Below are 20731 nucleotides of genomic sequence, written 5' to 3'. Positions count from 1 at the left end.
GAGGACAGCCCATGGTGCTCAGCACAACAGACAGACCTCAGGATGCTTCAAAGCATAAAGCAGTGGAGAATAGGAAGCACTGGGCTCGTTCGCACCATGGTGTCCTCCAGAAAGAGTAGGGAAAGCTGAGTTGCTACATCTAACTTTCACACGCTGTTTGCAAACCAAAGAGTCCCCAAAAAGGACACGACAGCAGCACCCCTCACCTCGGTCCAGGCAGAGTACCTCCAGCCTCCCACATTACAGTCTCCTGTGCACTTCTCCCTTGTGCTTGGCTTGGCTTGGCTGCTGCAGAAGCGGTCATCGACCTTCTCTGTCTTCCCCTCCAACCTGTTGTACTTGGAGCAGTAGATCTCCAGCATGCGGTATCCCACCCCACACTGGGCTGTGCACTCGCTCCTCCTTGCCACGTGCCACCTGAGAGCAAACATTGGTGACACAACCTATGAGAATGTCATAGCAGCTGTGGGGCTCTGGGACATGGCAGATAAAGTGCTCTGGGGTGTCTGACAGTAAAATACACATCCTTGAATGGGAAGGTTTGATTCTTCCTGATGGTTTCCAAGCAATTTGGAAGTACTGGGCAGTCAGCTCTGGCTTTGCTTTTGGGAGGGAAGGAACAGTCTCCAGTTCCTCCTGACGGGAAGAAAAGGTGATACGTGGCAACAGCCAAAATGGAGCATTGGGGTCCTTCTGCCCTATGGTCCACTGCAAGAGAGCCACCTGAGCAGCAAGCACACAGCACTGCTCCTATGCTCAGAGAGCAAACTGCAGCAAGGCTAGGATAAGAATGCAGTGGCTGTTTACACCCCAGATTTAACAAACCAAGAAAAACCCTCCAAAAACCCAGTAATCCAAACTGCTTTGCCAGCAGCTGGTTATTGTCACCATGTTTTATGCTCTTGAAATAAAACCAGATTGCTGCTTAAAGGAAAATGACTTGCGATCACTTAGGGCACACTCCATCAATTCCAGCTCTCTGGCAGTTGACTGGGGACAGCCCCAAACCCACTCCACACTTTAGCCCATTCCTCACTTTAAGCAAATGATAAATCCAAGCCTTAGCGATTCTTTGTTTTGAACATGTTTGGTTTTTTTTTCTCCTCTTTGCCCAACACCATCCTACAAACAGCCTGTATTCCTATCCAGGCAGAATGAAACATTGAGCATTTGTTGTAATAGTTAGCACTAATTGAATCCAACATAGCAAACTTGAAAACGCAGAAATGTGCCTCCCAAAACACAGCTGGCTGACATCAACAACTCTTGGGTGACAAGAGAGACAATGGTTAATCCCTCTTTTTGTTTGTTTTGATTAAACCTCATACAGGCTGCTGAGAAAAGGGATGACAGCCAGGGGTGAAAGAGGAGTAAACATTAAATGCTATGTATATACATGAGTAATCAGAGCACACCTTAATTCGCACTCCGTGCCACAAGGCTCCATTATAGGGTCAGGTTGGGGAATCCGATCACACCTTTGGTCTGACACCGTGAGTTGGTCTGACTCCCTTGTACACACAGGCTTCCTTTTTCTTTCTCCTACACAGAAAGAAAACACAGAGTTTGACACATACAGGACAGCAATCAAATTAGTTATTTCACCTCTTCCCTTAGTAGTAGTATTTAAGAGATGGGCTACAAAGGTTCCCTGCTTTGCAGCTGAAAAGCACCACTGCAGTGTTACACCTTGCAAGCAGGGCATCACAGGTTATCTATCTCCTGCTGCAGGCAGGGAAACAAGCCCATAATGTAAAAGTCTCCAAGAAAGCACATAGAAAAGAATTTGAAAACACTGCTGAGATCCCAGGTGAACCCTGTAATGACTTCCTGAGCACCTACCTTGGCAAAGCTTACTGCAGGGCTGCCAGGGGCCATAGGCATTCCAATAAAACTGCTGAGGTTTGTCTTCAATGGGGATATTGAAAGTGTAACGAACGTCAGGATTGTACAAATTGCCCACTGATAAAACCTGGGAGAAAAGAAGGATAAAGTGGAGTAAACTAACAGACTTTGCCTCCGGTTGTTTTCAGCCCAGTAACGCTTGGCAGGCTTTTCCACACACACACACAACAAATACTTCACCTGAAGTGTTATTTCTTGCTCAATCCGATCTGTAGAATTAATCCTTTCGATAGCATTATCCGATCCGCTGTATTCAATCACAGCATTCCCAACTTTGATTTCCCTTTTAAACATACTGACGACAAAGTCTCCATTTAATATAAAGTCTCCTTGACTGTTAGATAAGGCTGCATAGGTGCAAAAAACAAGAACTAAAGACGCAGAATTAACTCAGATGTACATAATTATGTGGGTCATGTGCTCTCAGTGCTCCCCTTCACTGGGTTGGGAGGCAAAGCTGACTGGCACTCTCAGGCAGAAAGGGTGGAAAGAGAGCAGCAGAGATTTTACAGACGTGGCTCCTATCCCTTTTTCCTTTGAAAACCACACTAAAGTGAAGGCTGAATGCCTGAAGTCGTTCCCAAACAGCTTCCCCATAACCTAGGGGCAGGCTGCTGTGTGATACAAAGCCATTCTGCCCAAGTATTTGTGTTAGTTGTTGCTGATAGGGTGACTTGCATGTTGTTTCCAGGTGTGTTCTCAAGATAAATTTCTCTGCCCTAATTGCCCAAACTTTGTTTTTTTGGTGGATAATTGCAGGGAGTTTGGTCAGTACCTCCTTCACCCTCCTCCCTGTTTACTTTTTTATTATTCCAAATCTTAAGGTATGTGAAAGCACTGAAGGCTTAAAGCCTAACAGCTTTATAAAAGGAACGGTTTCCTGAAAACAGCAGTCTGCTGCACAGCTTCACACTAATGCGATTATGTAGCTAATTTCCTAAGTTAGTTTCCCCACCATTTCACCCATCACAGCTACGTTACTACAAAGCCTCTGTACGGAAAAACAATCCAAACTTAACACCAAAACACCAAAGGGAAGGTTTTTACACCAAACGAGGAGAGAGAATGAAGCAAAACACTGGTGGTTGCGTACAGTTATAGGTGGATAAAAGCTCAAGAAGCAGACTCTATGCTCAACCAAATTCCATACTGTGGAGGCTTTAATGTCATTTGGCAGCAGTAAAACTCATTAAAGGACTCCTCCCTGCTTACTGTATCTTCCTACAACAGTAGGTGTGTGCCTTGGACTTGATGACAACATCAAATTCCTCCTAAATTGTTAAGGAACTGCAAGGTTCACAGTACGGAGGGCCCAAGATTTCACACTCAGTGAGCTGCAAAATAAGTGGACAAATGCACACTTCTCATTTGCTTCTCTTCAGGCCTAATGTGAAGAGATGCTTTCCCAGCAATAATAAAGCAACATTAAAGAAGATTTGACTTCATTGCTTCCCAAGAAAATTGAAGGGTCCTCCAAGAAGAATTGAGAAGTTCTTTAGGGCTCATTGTGGAGTGAACCACTTTGAATAGGCACCACATGGGGAGTGTGCAAGGCCAGGCTGGATTGGGCTTTGTGCAACCTGATCTAACAGAAGGTGTCCTTGCCCATAGCAGGTGGGCTGAAAGTTGATGATCTTAAAGGTCTCTTCCAGCCCAAACCTTTCAATGACTCTATGACTTTTTTTTTTTTTTTTTCCCTAAAAAAGAGAAATAAGGAACCCTCTCTTCCTCTCCCAGGATAAAAGATATATAAAGGATATCGCATTGCTGTGGGATTTTGTTGGTACTGATGTGCATCCATTTCACTGCACTGCTGTGAAAACAAGGGCTGTGCAGGGCCAAGAGGACCCACTTGGGTTTTTGCCTCTATGAAAGGTCTGGAAATGTGGACTTTCAGCTTTTCAGAGCGACAACCAAAACTGCCAGCATCGCTTCCCTTTGGTGAACCATGGTCTCCAATATTTGTTTCCAAAGTGACACAAAGAAGCAAGTTTCTTCACCTACCACGGGGCTATGAACCTCCAGCCCAGCCCTTCCCTGGCACATACATTTATACTGAGTGCAGACCTCAGTATGGGTTTTTGATCAGCACGGTGAATAATTCCCAGACATGACCCTGAGGGCACACCTCTCATCACATGAGCCTCCCAAAGTTTGCCCCAAGGATGGCATGAACAAAGAGAAGGAGCAAAATGAAGGTGACCATCCTTGGTAGATATACAGGATATATTCTAAACAAGAAAACACCTCCCCTCTGGTGTATTCTTTACCTCCCTTAACAGGGGGCAACCAGACTTATCCACGCAACCAGAAAACAGCTGCATCCAGGACTGAAACGTGCACTGCAACTCACCCAGGTAGTTGTCATCCTCTGGTTTCCCTGAGTAACTGTGCTGACGCACATCAATATTTGTTGCACCAGCTGGAATGCGGACCACAACATTATAGCCTAGAACAGATTTAATGCAAAGTCAAGGCTATTACACAGATGTTTCATTTGCTTTTTATGGGGAGAAGGGAGATGAGCAAAATTACCTCACATTACACAATCCAATACTCTTCATTTAGGGATAGCATAAATAGTTATAACCTGGTATATCCTATAGCTAGAAGGATTTCACATTTTATATCAGTGTTTTTGTAGATTAAGTGTGGTAAAGGCTTTTATAGATCCTTTATAGACCTGCATTTTTCATGATAAAAGTTTTTAGCAACGGATTCTTACCGTAATGCACCGTGTTAAATGTGCCCGCAACAGTTTTGCACGAAGAATTATCCCCACCACAAACACCACATTTATCTCTTCTTGCTTTTGAATTCAGCACATGATCGCATCCAGCTTGCTTTAAGAGAAAAAGTGAAAAACAAGATGGAGCAAACGCAGACTAGAACAGCATTTACAAATCTCCAAATTAAGCCCCACAAAAGCTTTGTGTGGAAGAGGCTGCCATGAGACAAATCGCTTCCCTTCCCCACATTTTTGTGCCAATTTACAGCATGGCTATCCCACACCAGTTGCAAACAAAAAGAAAGATTTAGGACCACTACTGTCCCTGGAGGTTTTCAAGAAAAGGGTAGATGTAGCACTGAAATACATAGTGGGCATGGTGGGGATGGGTCAGTGGTTGGACTGGATGATCTTTGTGGTCTTCTGCCTTCTTTCTGTGACCGCTACCTTTGCCAGGCAGTGCCTGAGCTGAAGCAAACTTCTTGAGTTGGTTGTATCCAAGGAAAAACTCATGAAATAGAATCTATTCTTGTAAAAGAGAAGGGAAAATAATTACCCTGCACAGGCCCTGCACGCAGATGTCATTGGTATCAGGGCCACAGGGGGTCCCATCAATGACACGGTCCCGCAGCTGGTAATAAGCGGTGTTCCCTGCCACGCGGCAGAACAGCTTGCAGCGATCCTTCATCAGGACTGGGGAGGGAGAAAGACCAAGAGCGTGTTACCCAAATGCCACTGCCCAGTAAGCCCCCAGAAGAAGGCACCGTGCCCCTGACACTTACTGCCACTGTACTTGGGCACCCAGCGCACATTTGTGGGCAGCCCGTTGATGTTGAAGTGCTTCCCATCAAAGTCGGCGCACTGCTCATCCCGGAAATCCTTCTTCAGCTTCGAGCACGGTTCAGTGTTGCAGGATTTAAATTTCATTCGACGTCCCACACAGTATTTCCCACCGTTTTTAGGTCTGCAGGAACAAAGAAAGAAGCTGTGAAAGGGATGAACGAAGGGAGTATTTGCTCTCAATGAATACAGCTGTAGTTGGAGAAGACAGAAGAACATCTTCCTTGCCAGAGAATTCAGCTTCATGCTTAGGGATGTGGGTTAGCGGGCACGGTGGGGATGGACTGACGGTTGGACTGGATTATCTTAATGGCATTTTCCAACTTTAATGATTCTATTCCCATAATGTGAGTCCACCCCTCCATGACACCCCACTGATCTCACAGATTTGATGTTTCTAAGCTGAACAGAGACAGGAAATCCTCACATCCTGCTAACTAACAATCTCCTACAACTGATGTCAGCTTTTCAGCATTCTTAGGTGCAGACGCATCAACCACCTAGCTCAGCAGTGTCTTTTCTCCCACAAATAACAGTTCTTCTTTCTACTTGTGACTCGAGTAGCAGAATTTCTGGCCACAAAGGGACATCCTGACCATCTCAGGGTACAGCACATGGGGAAATGTGCTAGCAGCAGCTCACTCCAGACCTCAGGGAGCCAGAAGCATTCATGGGGGAAGATCGTTTTTGCTTTGAGAACATTTATACAGCAGTAGGACAGTTGCAATCTGACAAAGCTGTTACATTATGCAATCTCTTCAGCATTGAGGGCTGGAACACCACATTTCAAAATAGCCCCAAACCACTCTAACAATTTTTGGGTGTTTGTAAACCAGTGTTGCTTTCCACAGAGGCTGAGTAAACAAAGAGCTGCCCCTCAGAAATAAATCAGCCTCACAGAACACTGATCTTCAGTGTCATGAAGAAATAATACTAGATTCTTCAGCATTGTGTGGCATTTCTATGAATAATCATCAACAATATACCACAGAGATGGGAAGGAGCAATACACACATAAGAACCTCCTTGTTCTGGCCTCAGTTTGGCTCATCTCAGAACCATCTATTTTATCAGCTAATGGATCGTATGGACCATTCTAGCATTGCTCTCCTTACAAACACCTGCTTTTAAGCTGGACATCTCCTTAACAGCAACCTAGGGAGCCCCAGGGCCTGAATGCACACACATGTCCAGCACAGCTCCCAGCACACGTGGATCCCTTGGAAGGACCAACATGCAGACATGATCAGACTAATGTTCACAGATAGCACTCACCCATGCAGAGAAGCATCCCCACATTCAGGGCTCCTGGCACTAATATCTCATGACAAACTCCCTTCCTCCTGTAATACTGCAACTATGCCTTGCTCTACATGCCATGCTGCAGCTAACAGCTCTTCTAGCGCCATCTGGCCCCGAGTTCCCAGGGGCAGCCCTGGTGGGACAGGTCTGTTCTGGTGAGTGAATGGATTCCTTAAGCCCATACTCAGCCTGCCTCCTTTTCAGAGGCTCAGAGCTTTCTTACAGCACTGCAATGTGCCCTTCAATGTGGGTGCAAGAGCAGGGTATAGACTGAGTCAGGAGCTGCAGCCTTTTCTTCTGTATCTTGGCACGGGGGCTCATTTTGACTGCCATAATATCAGTATAATATTTTATTGGCATGCAAGATATCACACCAGGTCCTGGAGCAGCCAGAATATATACCTTTGAATATAAAAGACATGAAAACCATTTCAGATCTTACTCCAGGTTGTTTTTGCTGCCATCAACAGAGCAGGAAAAAGAAAGATGAGACTCTGTATACTTCTGAAGTTCTTTGAAAAACAAGAGAGGCAGTGAGAGCACCCAGCAGCACCTCTCCATGTTTTATTCCTTCTTCATTCACTTGCATCACCCCAGCAGGCCACGTTAAGGGAAGGGCATGTGGTGGGAGTGCACACTATGGAGCCAGACTACAGGGACAATGCAACAGGTTTGGCACAAAGCTGTGTGCACGCACTGTGGTTGATGGAGCAATAAGACAAACAGAATTTTAAAATCCCCTTGTTAGCCTCTAGGTTAAAGGTAATTTTCTAGCAGAAAAAGCTATCAGTCCAAATGGATGCTGCTCTGGAAACCAAGAACACGTTCCACTGACAGCATCCAAATGTTAGGCCACATAACCTTTCTTGTGCATGGAAAGGTACTTATTTTGTATTTCTATGGTTACTGGAAGACTGCATGGCATGTGCTGACTCAGCACAGCATGATGAGCACTCCTTCATGCTCGTGCATTTCTTAGCATCACTTTAATTAAGGGACTGGAGTCCATCTCCCTTGGCCTCACACCTTCTCTTCCTTTTCAGTGCTCAAGCTGAGCCAGCCCTCCTGCCACTCTGCCTCTGCTGGCATGAGCTCTCCTTTCTCCCACCAGCCCTCCCCGTGGCTGGCCCCAAAGGCTTGCAGCAGGTTTCAAAGAGGGATGCAGAAGCTGTTGCATCAGTAATGGCAATTCCCTTGGCATTAAGCTACCTGATACCAAAGGTGAGACACAACAAACCTGGTTGGCATTTTTAAGCACCTTCCTCTAGCCAGACCCATCTGCTCTTCATCACCTCGCTGTATGTCCCTTATAAAAGCCTGGGAAATGCTGTGCCCATGCCTTCTTGTTCTCGGGGCCAAAAGGATGCAGTTAAACAGCAACCAGCATAGCTCACAGTTTGTGCAAACACTCTGCTTTCATACCAGTTGCTCAACCAATTATTAATATCTCAGGCCACACATTCTTTTCCTTGAAGCCCACGGCCAAATTCCCTGCCATTCCATATGGGTCAGGATTTAGCAATTCAGGCTGATGACAAACATTTTTCAGTATCACTTTCTAATGGGGCACAGATTTCTACAAAGATTTTGCTAGTCTGCTCCAGCTGAAACATACAAGGATAAAGGATCAGCTGCAAACGTAGCCAAAAGCTGCAAAACCAGCCAGAGCAGGAGTAGGATAGCAGAAAGGATGAGACAGGGTCTGGCCTGTAGGAACAGCTGGAAAAGCAGTCGGAGTAGGGCCAAAATGGCGAAAAATTGATAAAAAACACAGCCCATCTTGCTCCTAGGCTCCTCTGATCATTAGGGGAAGAAAAACACCATCAGCTTTAAGTGGGAAAACAGGAGGCAATAAATTAATGCAGACGTGACAGCTCTTTCCTTACCCCTCTCCCATTTTGGTGCACTTTACCCATGACTCAGCCTTACCCCCCACATCCAGGCACTTACTCAGGCCGGTTGCACTCCCGGATGGCTGTCTTGATTCCGCCTCCACAGGTTCTTGAACACGTCCCAAAAGGGCTCCAGGTACCCCAGGCTCCATCCACCACTGGTGCTTCACGCTCCTTGGGCACACACATCCCAAAACGGCAGTGCTGCGGGCAGAGATGGTCAAGTTTTGCATGGCTTTGCCATTATGAGTCAATTCATAGAGTCACAGAATTGTTTGGGTTGGAAGGCATTCTTAAGATCACCTAGTTCCATCCACCCTGCTATAGGCAGGGATGCCTTCCTTTAGAGCCGGTTGCTCAAAGTCCCATCTGGACTGGCTTTGAATGCTTCCAGGGAAGGGAATGCCAGCAATCAGCCTAAGATTCAAAATGCAGGAACTACCTCACAATGAAAAAGCAAACTTGGACTTATTTTTATTATCATTTTGATAAAACAAAAACCAACAGAGAAGCAAAGGCAGAGCCCACGGCAGTGATTTATGGGAGGAGGACCGAGGATAACAACATCCACCAAATATTCCCTGCTTGCTGGTGCCGAACAGCACGGCAGCACTCACAGCGCTTTGGAAAAGCTGCTTATCCGATTTCCTGGAGAGCAGCAGGAACCACAAAGTGTCAGGAGAGGAGACAGACAAAAGGGAAATAACAGAGAAAACACAAACCTCCCCACAGCTGTGCAGAGCTCAGGAGGGAAAGGAAGCTTCCCAATCCAAAGGGCAAATTAAGAAAGAAAAATGAATTCCTCAATCCAAAGTATTTTTTTTCTTTTCTTTCTTTTTTTTTTTGGTCTGCACTTGTGTTTTCCAGCTATAACTGTTGTTTTCTTTCATTTGTGAAACTGGTTTAAATTATCTCAGCAAGCCCCTGTCCCTGGTTTGCATATTACAAATGGTGTCTCCTTGCAGTGCGTCTGCTAGCACAACTGCACAGACAGGGATGGCTTAGGGCAGAGACACATTCTGGCCCCGCTGAGCAAAATGGATGGATGGAAGAATGGGGTTTCACTCTCACTAAGCTGTTCTTGCTAATGCAGATTCACTCCCAGAGATGCACTAACCTAATAACAGATGCCCAAATTTTTGCAATTACATGAAGCTCAAACATTACTGATTGCTCACAAATTAGATTAGGTTAGAGAGTCAAAGGAGAAAACACATAGATGCATCACTAAAACATATCCATGCTTTAGTTCCTCCCACCAGAATCTGCTCAGGCTCTGAAGCACCTGATGATCTTTATGGTAACAGGGTCACATTTACTAATGTGCTGCATTTTTTCCAGCCCCTTCACTAATACCAAAAGGTTCCACCATGAAACACCATGAGCCCACCCTCTTCTTTTAGACCCATTAAACACTTCAGGGAAACCTATCTGGAAAACAGCAGATTTACAGGGCTGAGAACTGCAGATGGGGACCCCCATGTCAGTCCCAAAGAGATCTAACAGCTATCATCAGCATACGGAAACACATGATATAAATACAGCACTGCTGCACCAAAGAACTTGCAGACACGTTGATGCTCACAGCTAAATATATAACCACAGTCATGCTTGGCACCACTGACCCAGAGAAGATGACCAAATAGCTAACTAGTGAATGCACACAGCTATTGAACTGTGATATGACCTATACATTTCCCATCCCATGATTGAGAATTAACCAGGAAATCACCTACATCTCTTGATTCTATTCAAAACCGGGAGTTTGGAATTGATAGCAAATCAAGGGTGTTAAAAAAGAAAAAAAAAAGAAAAGAAAAGAAAGAAAAAGAGCAGCTGTTTTAAATAAGCAGCAAGATTATCTTATGGAAACGCAATGGTGTTTCTTGGAACCACGCTGTGAATAGTCTGGCTGTGCAGCCTTCGTGCCTTTTGTATTTCAAAAATAATTTCTATGTTGAATTACAACAGAAAACTAAAAAGTCTGCCAGGGCTCTCTCTCCTATGAGCTTACAGATCAGACAATGAAGGGAATAAAAGAGTTTTTGTCTGGAGCAAGTTCAAAATAACTTAAATGGACACAAAGTTGAACAGGAGAGCAATGGCAGGGACAGGAGACACTATAACAGACTTTCCTTTCCTTTGTCTTGTCGCAGGAGTCCTAGATAATTCACCAAATCCGGCTCCCATCCATGGGCTGACTCTGGCTGAATAGATTAGCAGGGGGCAGACAAGTGCTGTGAAGCTTCATGCATGCATAACAGATACGCTACCTGCTGCCCATAAGGCAGGAGACAGAAATGATTACCCTCCCTCTACTCTTCTTTTACCAATCCTCAAACAACTCCAAAACCCACAAGAGACAGAGGTCCAAGTTTACTACCCTCTTTGTTTTCTTTCTTTGTGGCACAGTGATTTATTTCTAACCCGTAATGCATCGGTGCTGTGAAACACTGTAAAACATCATGACTGGTATTCACCCAAACTCTGGGCTGGGCTCATTGCTTGGGTTAGTGGTATCACATTCAGTATCCTCACATGCAAAACAAGCTAATGCTCCTGTGTTGTTTTAGTACCCCTGATTGAAGAATAAATTGAGAGCCTGATTAAATCTCCATGCCAGCTATTTTTGCTAGATTTGTTTTAGCTACTCAGGCTCCCTCATTTCCAAAGATATCTCTATAAAAAAAGGCATGGTATTTTCTCCATCTGCCAACCCACTTATGGTGGACTTTAAACACGTAGGCTTGAGGCAAGGCATTAGTCAGCAAGCAGCAATTTGATAGGGCTCCTGGCCACAGCAGAGTACCAAAATAGTGATTTATTCCAAGGAAAAGCACTCCAGACTCACACCTCAGCACTTCACAAGCCCAAGAAAACACTTATAAGGAGAGAGTTTATGATGATCCAAACCTTAAGCTTGAATTAGATCAACACAGAGATACAAGAATTACCCCATAAAGCCCTTTTATTGAAAGTACATTCAAATGCCTAGGCATGATTGGATTGTGGTGTTTTTCCTTCAGTTATCAGTTAAGAAGTTCAGGTCACATTTGTCTAAATTTGCCCAGCCTTGTCAGATTGGCTAAATTTGTGGAGTAAAATGTTTTCCATTGCATAGGCTTTAAGATCCACGCAGATGCACTCAGCCTGCCAGCTAACACAAACTAAACGCGTGCAAGTGCAGATGCTTGAACATCACACTGGGCCATCTCTGAAGGTAACTGAAGGCTCGTCTGAACCAGATTGCAGCCCAGTTTTTGGAATATCAAAACAAAATGGTTATTTCTGAGATTTCAGAGGCAAATGGAGCCCAACTTCATACACAGAGCAGATGAAGACACAAAGTCTTCTTAGGAAGCAAAGGGACACAAGAAGTCAGAGGAACTCCTGGGATAACAAAAGTTGACCCTGATTCTTAAAATAGGGGAGATTTTACATGAAAGCATTAAATATTGGTGAGCCACTAGCTCCAAAGAATAGCACAGGAGCAGGATTTCCAACTGCATCCCTAATGCACAACCTCAGCAACAAAAACAGTCTTACTGACTGCTCCTTTCCATGAGACAGGAATGTAGATTGATACATTTTGCCCATTGTCTTGAATGAGATCAGTCAAGTTGGTTGAATGAATGACTATTCAGATCCACAGCTTATATAGGAAATTATATCTAAGATAGCATCCATATATTTTAATGAAAATACATTGCAAGGACTATGAATTAAGATGTCGAGTCTTTCTAGGCAATGAAAACTTCAACTCTTTATCATCAATAGTCAGAAAAGCAAATTTTTAAGGCATGCTTTTTTAGAATAATGGCACATTTGATATTAGAACTGGATGGAGAAACCTTTTCTACAGGCAAAAATGAGGGAAAACAGCAAAGAGATTCTCTTCAATAAGTGTAAGTATCTCAAAAAAAAAAAAATAATAATTCTTTCCCAACTATTTTTCTTGAGATCTGGATAACTGAAAACTAAACACTCATTGTAGAAACCACAGTGCTACTTGGAAGCTAACAGTGCACATGGAAATTGAAAGTTTCTATGAATTATTGCCAGAACTGTTCCATAAAGAAAATGTCAACCAGTTCTATATTTTACTCTGAAGCTGCCAAGTTGAGAAGCCAGTTGGCAAATTTATGTTAAGCAAAATTACTAATTACTCACATCACATAGGAAATTTCTAATAAAAGCATTGGGAAACTTTGCAGAAGTTTTCCTCAGGAGTTCACTCAAGGGCATTAATTTAAAAAATCAGCACTCCAAAAAGAATACCTGCTTTAAACAAAATTATGCCGTGCAGTGCATTTTAGTCACATTACTGGGGTGGAGCTAACAACCACAGACCAAGTGTTGCAGTCAGAAGCCGTGCCCCATACAACTGGCCACAGGGATTGGATGATTTTGATACACTTATAGGCTGACCCACAGGAAATTCACTGCAGGGAACAAACCACCAGGTGTTACAGACCTTTCCAGGTTCACACTCTGTCCCATCAGCCCAAGGCGTGTGCTGGGTACGACATCCCTTGTGTGCACCATCAATGTTAATACACCAAAGTCGCCGACACTGCATCTGCTTAAGATATTGGAAACATCAAAATATGAATATATTCTTCTTACGTGCCACGTGCCCTACAAAATAGATGACCCTTTGTGAAATTATCCCCCTAGGATCCATCACTAAATCACCAGCTTGACAGTAACTTCATGGCTTGCCCCATCTCTGCAGTCAGGGAAACCAAGGACCAGCTGGTGGGAACAGCCTTGACACCAGCCCATTGCCCTCCTCACCCAACCCTGGGCAGACTTATTATGCTCTGGCAACACCAGAAAGACTAAAGTGTGGAAGTGCACTTACCATATATGGGCAAACTTGGGATCCGGGTCCAAAAATTAACTCACATTGTTTATTGACGTCATAAATGAGCCCTGGGAGCTGCTGAGGCAAAGTGTAAGTTCTTGATGAAGGCTCATCAAGCAGACATTCCCCATAGCCAGTGCTACAACACAGAGCAGAAAAATAGCTTTAAACAGGAGGTGATGAGACTACAATCCATTGGTGTTTATCTGATCTGTCCTCAGGGCAGATGGGCACCAGACTTCCCAACTTTAACAGCTTTTGCAGGCTCCAGCACAGGAGCATAAGAAGCTGCTTCCCCATTCACCATCCTTCCCTCATGCTGTGCTAACAACTTTCTACCACAGTGCAGCCAGCTGCATGTCTGAGCAAATATCACATGCATTTCGTTTCTGAGTGAGCTTTAGAATACATTTACAACAAAAATAATTGATTAGCACCCAAAGGATTGAGCCTTTGGTTCTGCCATGGCACCACTGTGGGTCTTGTTCTGCTTCCCATCACAGCTCGTGGGAAGGCATCATGGCAAAGTGGGTGATCACTGTGTATCAAGCTGACCCAAGGGCTCCTTCAACAGCGTCTCCACCATGGACTAGTGCCAGGGTTTTATCTTGACCTGTGGAGCAGAAAGGCAGATTCAATCTGCCTCCTGAAATGTGTTTCCGTATCTGGGCCACAGGGCCTGGAAAACTCACTCTTCAGGTTAGAGGAGAACACACATTCCTTTAAAGCAACATCCATGGGGGAAGACTTATTCCTCCCCTTAGACAGTCCAGTCCTTGCCAGCTTATCACGAGGCTGAACTGGCAGGGACTGGATGCCAGGGCTGCATTCCTGCTCTATGTAAAGGATGTGTGCACACACAAATCCCTCTTATTTCCTACAAACACCGCACACCAGGATTTCACACTAACTGAAGAACCTCACGGGATACAGGCATACGCAAAAAAACAGCCCAAAAAAACACATAGGGGAAGCCTTACTCCAGAAACTCAGTGATGTATTTCCTACTGCATTTTGACCACATCCAGGGATTGGTGTAGAAGTTCAGTGTCGGTGCCATGACGTGCTGTTGATTTTTACCTCCATCTTCTTTGCACTTATGATTATCATCATGAGGCATATTAAACCTAAGAGATACACAACAGGGATAAATTCAATTGAAGAAATGATGAAGAGCAAGTATACAACATAGAAAGAACAATAGTGTGAACTAAGTAAACACATCAGATTTTCATGGGTTCCCTGCAAATAGGCATTACAGAATAAAAGCACTACCATTCACATATTCATAAGCATCAACAAGCACAACATTAATGCTTTCAGAACATTTGTGTTCCTAGCATTGGTCTGCAGCACCCCGCTAAACTCTCCACTGCCCATGTTCAGCTAGACAAGTCCTTAGGGAGCTCAGAGTAACACAGCTGCAGCTGTGGTTTCCTTTCTAGCTGATGGTTCAGATTCTGCAGGCAAGTGCCTGTCTCCACCTTCACAAAAATGGCAAGTTCTCTGAAATTGAGCCAAAAAGCCATGAGTAAGTCCCTAAAGAAGAGGGATGATTCGAGCCTACTGGCAACCAGAGCCCAAAGTCCCTCGTGTACGCGGGCAGCACCCTATGCAGGCTATAAAACGGGCTGCAATGGGGACAGACTTGGCTCCTACACTTGATGTGGCAGGTTTACAAAATGCCATCGAACATCAATATCAGCATGAACCCACGTGAAGTTTGCAGCACATGATGTTTTGAAGAATGTGGCAAATATGAGACGGAGACAGAACGGCTTAAACCGCTTTGCTGTTTGAAGTAGAAAAGGGGAAATGACCCACTGTGATCCTGTGCCTGTAGGCCGGGGAGTTTATATCCCATTAAGATCACCTCCAGTGAACCACCTTGCCTCTGCTCCCTGCAAAAGAGCAAAGAGGCATTTCCTGCTTGGGAGCACCTCAGCAGCACTGGGGCAACATTAGTAAGGGAATTAACCACAACTGAGGTGTAAGGAAAGCAAAAACTTGGGGAACTCTGTCAGGAAATCACATTTAAATAAATATTACTGATGTTAAAAATAGAACACCTGAACCAGCCCTCCATGCAGAAAAGGGGAGTGTAAAACAATGAGCGGTCTGTTCCTGAGTACTCATCCATCCCACACCTACAGGTTTCCACTGCAAACCAAGCATGAGGTCGCTTTGGACTGAACCAAATGCCCAACAGGTCCCTAGTGAAATGGCTCAGCAGGTGGATCAGGCTCATTTATTCATCCCAACCAGCTGCCAGATGTCCTGGGTAAATCCCCCCTTTTGCATAGCTGCTGTGCTATGCTCACATCCCTCGCATGGGTCCTCCCCAAGGCTCTCAGCATCTCCCAGGCTTGGCTGAAAATCCAGCTTGTTCTCATGGCTGAGACACCATGGCTGCTGAAGTTGTTCCTACTGACATTTGCATGTAGAAACAACATAAGATATTTTATTAGCTCTCCTCCCCTGCCTAGGTGTTTTGTGGGATACTGTCAAACCTCCCTCCCAAAACATGGATCTATTGGTTTTGCAGCTCTCAGATAAACTCCGTAGCACTCCACTGCTTCCAAGTCACATCACAGCTTAATCTTCCTGGGCAGTACACCTTCTACCCAAGTATATTTATCTCCTCTCAAATAATTAGGCTCAGTGGGTACCAAGTCCTAGCCTGGCTGGCAAGCCTCAGCTAACATAAATCTCAAGCTATTTAAATGTAAATGTATTTACATAAAACATACACATGGCCAAGTTCATGTGCTATTGTGAAAGCAGTACTCAGTCCGTTATCTTCGCTAATTGAGCAGCTCCTGTAGGGGTCACAGACAGTGCCCAGCTCTGCCAGACCTAGGAGAGAACACAGATATTTACAATAGAAAAAGAAGCATTGCCCACAGTTCAGCACAGGCAACTAAAACTGTTTTTAAATTACAGAGAAAAGGTTTTCCTTACCCAGAGTATCACACTTGTCATGCGCTCTGCATATATCCTGTCTGAAAGCAGAAGAGACCTGACACATTAATTTTCAACGCAGCAGTGAATTTAAGTACAAGGACAATAATGAAAACATTCATAAGAACTTCTTGGTCATCTACCAAACCTCCTCATGCTGTTTTGCCATATCATCCAGCAGGAATCAGAACCAGCTCCTTCCCAGCCAGAGGGTTGCACCACACGCTGAAACTCGGTCAGATCCTGGGCAGTCCTGAACTTGTCATCCACCACCATGGTGGACGTGTTATCCCAATTATGCTCATAATTACACTGCTCTCACAACTGTATGTCATTACACTCACATTGAAAACTAAATGTTTCACACAACTACAGTTATGATGTACTGACAGCCTGACACGTGGCTGGCTATGGTCTTTGTGAGACTATTCACCATACCTGGTGACAAGCACAGCTGTATCGTGCTGCAGGTGACTTCCTTCGGGGTGGTTCTGGGATTGCTGCCACTGGCAAAAGTTTTTTAAAGTCGTCTGGGCATTGTATGATATTGCAGGACCATCCTAATAAGCGATACACATAAAGCAGGTGTTCAGTCATTCATCACAAGGTCCGCTACAAATGCCATTGTCAAACAGAAAGAGAAGAAAACCACATCCATTACCTGCTCATTATGTATCACAACCAGCTTCACAATTACAATATTGATTAAGTTTCCAATGCTTGGGTCTTTGTAGATGGAAGCCACCTGTTTTAAAAAGAAATACTCAATGTTATTCAAGAAGCAAGTAAGACAATGCATGCATGCTATCCACTCTGCAACCATTTTTCTCCTGAGCTGCTCTTCTGTCCCACTCTGTGCTCCAATTCTACCAGGCTGTATATACCCATGAACTCACTGCATACTTGAGAATACCCTCCCATCAGCAGCACAGTTTTAAGTGAAACAAACCCACTCATACCACAAGAAAGTCAATGTTTTCTTTTGCTCTAATAAGCACATCTCCAAATTACAAGATCCCTTTGCTCTGAGATGCAACGGCTATTGATCAAGACTGTCATAAGCGACATATTTTCTCAAGTGCATTGAATAGGATGAAAATCCCTGCAGTGACATGACTAGGTTGGATACTCATCTCCAGTAACTATGCGTCCATAGAGCTGCCTGCCTGAGAACAGCATCCTACTGTCATTAGCAACTAAAATGCAGCATGGCTGCAGCATGGAAAGCCAACCCTAGAACTGCAGCAAAGACCAAGGTGATCACAGGCTCTTCCTCTTTTAAACAGTAACAGAATTGAGGTAAGTGCATAACCTACTAGGATCTATCCCTGGGAAGGCATGGTCCCCAAGGCACATTTTTGATTCAGCTGCTATTTCTCATGGGCCTAAATAAACAGAAGAGCTCAATCTGTGGATCATTGGGCCGGTGATGCTTCTTGTGCTGCCCAGGGTTCAGAAAGCAGAAAGGAAACGGAGTGAAATGGTTTTGAGAAGGTAGATAACTCCAAACAGTGTTCCCAGCCGAGCTTAATGCTCATCTCCAAACCTAGCTGAGGCAAACTGGTGGTATCACACAAAAATTTAGCCCAAAGCAGGATCTTTGGCTGCTGTAAGGAATCTCTCTGCCCAGGTGAATACTTACTATTGACATTAACGTTAGGACATAGTGCTGCAGATTAGCCCCATGGTAGGCAACCATCCTGCTGTCAGCCACCACCATCACTTCCACAAATCGTGGGTAAGAGAGAAACCGCTTTGTTCTTCTGTGGCTCTTCTTCTCACTGACATTCCCCGTCTCATTGCTATCTGCAGAAAACGGATTCACTTCCAGGCTGTGTTTCAACATTTCCGCGTCAGATAATAAGCTGCTTTCTACCCATTGTTTTCTCCAGTGTTTCCGCTTGTTCTTTTTATGGCTGTGCTCATGGTCTATGATTAAAAAGCAGACAAACGTAAAGTACATTCCAGAGCAAATACAGATTATAATTCACGTATTTTATGTCACAAAACCTATTTACTTCATCTGAGCATTAAGCAAACACTTTCTAAACAGATAACCAAGCCCTGTGTGGAAGCCCACCAGCCTGTCTGACATTTAAGGCTTTGCTTCACTTTTAAAGGCTGGGGTAACCTCACTGAATCCAATGACACTGCAAGCAATGGTGGGGCCACTGTAGGACCTAGGATGTGACTGGACTCGTTTGCCCCAAGTTCAATGATGGTAATTAGTCACTGTGGTGTGAGGATTCTGGGCACGTCCAAGGTGGCCAGGAAACCACAGGAAACAAAGGTTCAAATCCTGTATTTCTAGCTCAGGCATGAAGGACGGCAGGATTTGGCCTTCATAGTGAAGCAATTATATATGATTTATTTCTGTCTCTAACAATAACATGGCTGGGCTTCAATTCCCCCCCTTCCTTTATTATTCTGTGCTACAGGAATGGTAAAGGTCATCTAATAGCACAGCTGCCACTGGCTAAAGAATAGAATTCAGGAAGTTTCACATATACTGCTTTTGATATTCAATTAGGCCAAACATAAAAGCAGCCTGAAAATATATTCCATGCTGACACAAAGACGACAAAGTGAAGAGGGAGAACAGGCAAATAAAACATATGGAACATGTACAATTAAGATTTACCATCTGATTAGTGTGTAATTATAGCATTATTTAAATGTAAGAGCAAAATCAGTCTTATTTGATGCCACTTAATTTTTAATCATTTCATCATAGGAAGTTGCTAATTGAATGTGATTCATCCACGAGAGTCTGTTCGCTTCTGCATTTAATACAAAGCCAGATCTGAACGACTCATCTAAGACTCCAGGCTACAGACCTCACGGTCTTTGTAGCTTTAGTTTAATTTAGTCATGCTGGTGAAAAATATCCCATTTCCTTATCTGACCTGCTGAGTAGGTTAGAGGAAGCATAATATTAGGGAACAAAGGAATATTCAATGTTCAAACAAGATATAAATGATAAGAAACTTCTTAGCTATTTTTGATGTGTAGTTTCCTTCTAGGATATTTGGTAATAATTTCCAAAAAAAGAACTATGAAATACAAACTGTAACATCACAGCAGACAAAGGGGGTTGGCCAACATCTACCCATCCAAAACCATGTTATTTTTCTCCACACTTAAATGGGCAATGGAGTATTTAAGAATTAAATTCCATTTACTCTGCAGTAACTAAGCCTTGTGAACTCCCCTTTTCTTGATATAGTCCAGACCACCTTAACACAGCAGAAAGTCCACAGTTATTCGAGTAAGAATTTGAGAAAGCCAATGGCATTTGTGGTTATAATTGGATTGCCCTAGTTCCTCTGCACTAATCAATGCTGTTGTGCTGGCAAGGTTGTGCTCTCATGCTGGCACAGCTTCGTGGGCAACCGTGACATTATCCTGACTTGTGCAGTGCCAATCAGTGTGGGAAGCCAGCTCTGCATACAAATAACTTATAGGTGAGAGGAAGACCAGATGGTGGAGAAAGTGCTAACCTCAGCTCTCTGGCCAGTCCCCTGCATGCTGTGTGCCCCATCTCAGCGTTCTTGGCCAGTCACTTTGATATCCCTTGTAAACAACTAACTTCCAAAGGGGTCAGGTACTCGAGGAAAGAATGCATGAGGGACTGCAAGATGCTCAGCCAGAGGGCTGCAGTGTGGAGGAATGCAAAAGAAGAAGGAAACATCAAGGACTCATTGTGGATGCACCTGTTACATTGGAGATACTCAAAGAAATTCATTCATGTTCACCAGACTTGCACAGAGGAAAAAACACCTTTTTTTCTATTTACATAGGTCATGCACAGTGCTGGTATTGCATTGGTGTGCTCCCTCAGTCCAACACACAACTCATCCCCCTTCAAAAGTGAACATACTTTTTCCATGTATGAAGCTACTCCAGCACTTACAGCACGATATTCAGACACCAGTCATGTATAGCGTGTTTGCCAACCTAGTTACTGTAAAACCAAGAGTAACTGACTGGGGATACCCTGCACGTAAAGCCCCTCCTGGACTTTGGTAGTAGTAAGCGTTATCTTCACCCATCTTGCATATAACTGCACTCAGGGCTGGTTCACATTCACCTGTAAAATATTAAACCCTAATAGCAGTGTACTGCTCTCAACCCATGCATGAAAACTCCCACCAGCCTTACTGAGAGCTGCACATGGGACTACCAGCAACTCATGTGCCCAATGCTGCTGATCTCTCACGCTGTTACAATGACCAC

General features: G+C 44.2%; 1 protein-coding gene across 5 annotated transcripts in view; it reads right to left on the bottom strand.

Moving 5' to 3' along the window:
- ADAMTS9 (ADAM metallopeptidase with thrombospondin type 1 motif 9) overlaps positions 1 to 20731 on the bottom strand; it is a 64987-nt gene that overhangs the window by 33056 nt on the left and 11200 nt on the right. For 4 of the 5 annotated variants that reach the window (XR_011905127.1, XM_072347420.1, XM_072347422.1 and 1 more), the window contains 17 exons: positions 18138 to 18424; positions 17157 to 17240; positions 16934 to 17055; positions 16496 to 16536; positions 16285 to 16390; positions 14515 to 14661; positions 13532 to 13673; positions 13142 to 13249; positions 8726 to 8871; positions 5416 to 5597; positions 5190 to 5326; positions 4631 to 4748; positions 4259 to 4354; positions 2086 to 2252; positions 1843 to 1972; positions 1416 to 1542; positions 207 to 417 (listed from right to left, as the gene is read on the bottom strand). Coding sequence is in view for 4 of the 5 variants with exons in the window: in XM_072347420.1 (XP_072203521.1) it covers positions 207 to 417; positions 1416 to 1542; positions 1843 to 1972; positions 2086 to 2252; positions 4259 to 4354; positions 4631 to 4748; positions 5190 to 5326; positions 5416 to 5597; positions 8726 to 8871; positions 13142 to 13249; positions 13532 to 13673; positions 14515 to 14661; positions 16285 to 16390; positions 16496 to 16536; positions 16934 to 17055; positions 17157 to 17240; positions 18138 to 18424 (2351 nt within the window). In the remaining variant the exon portion in view is untranslated. The remainder of the gene's footprint in view (positions 1 to 206; positions 418 to 1415; positions 1543 to 1842; positions 1973 to 2085; positions 2253 to 4258; positions 4355 to 4630; positions 4749 to 5189; positions 5327 to 5415; positions 5598 to 8725; positions 8872 to 13141; positions 13250 to 13531; positions 13674 to 14514; positions 14662 to 16284; positions 16391 to 16495; positions 16537 to 16933; positions 17056 to 17156; positions 17241 to 18137; positions 18425 to 20731) is intronic. The other variant, XM_072347421.1, reaches the window with a different exon arrangement.

This window comes from Excalfactoria chinensis, chromosome 12, assembly GCF_039878825.1.
Source record: "Excalfactoria chinensis isolate bCotChi1 chromosome 12, bCotChi1.hap2, whole genome shotgun sequence".
Lineage (NCBI taxonomy): Eukaryota > Metazoa > Chordata > Aves > Galliformes > Phasianidae > Excalfactoria > Excalfactoria chinensis.
Note: the sequence above shows the minus strand (reverse complement) of the source record. Positions and strands in the feature narration are given on the sequence as shown.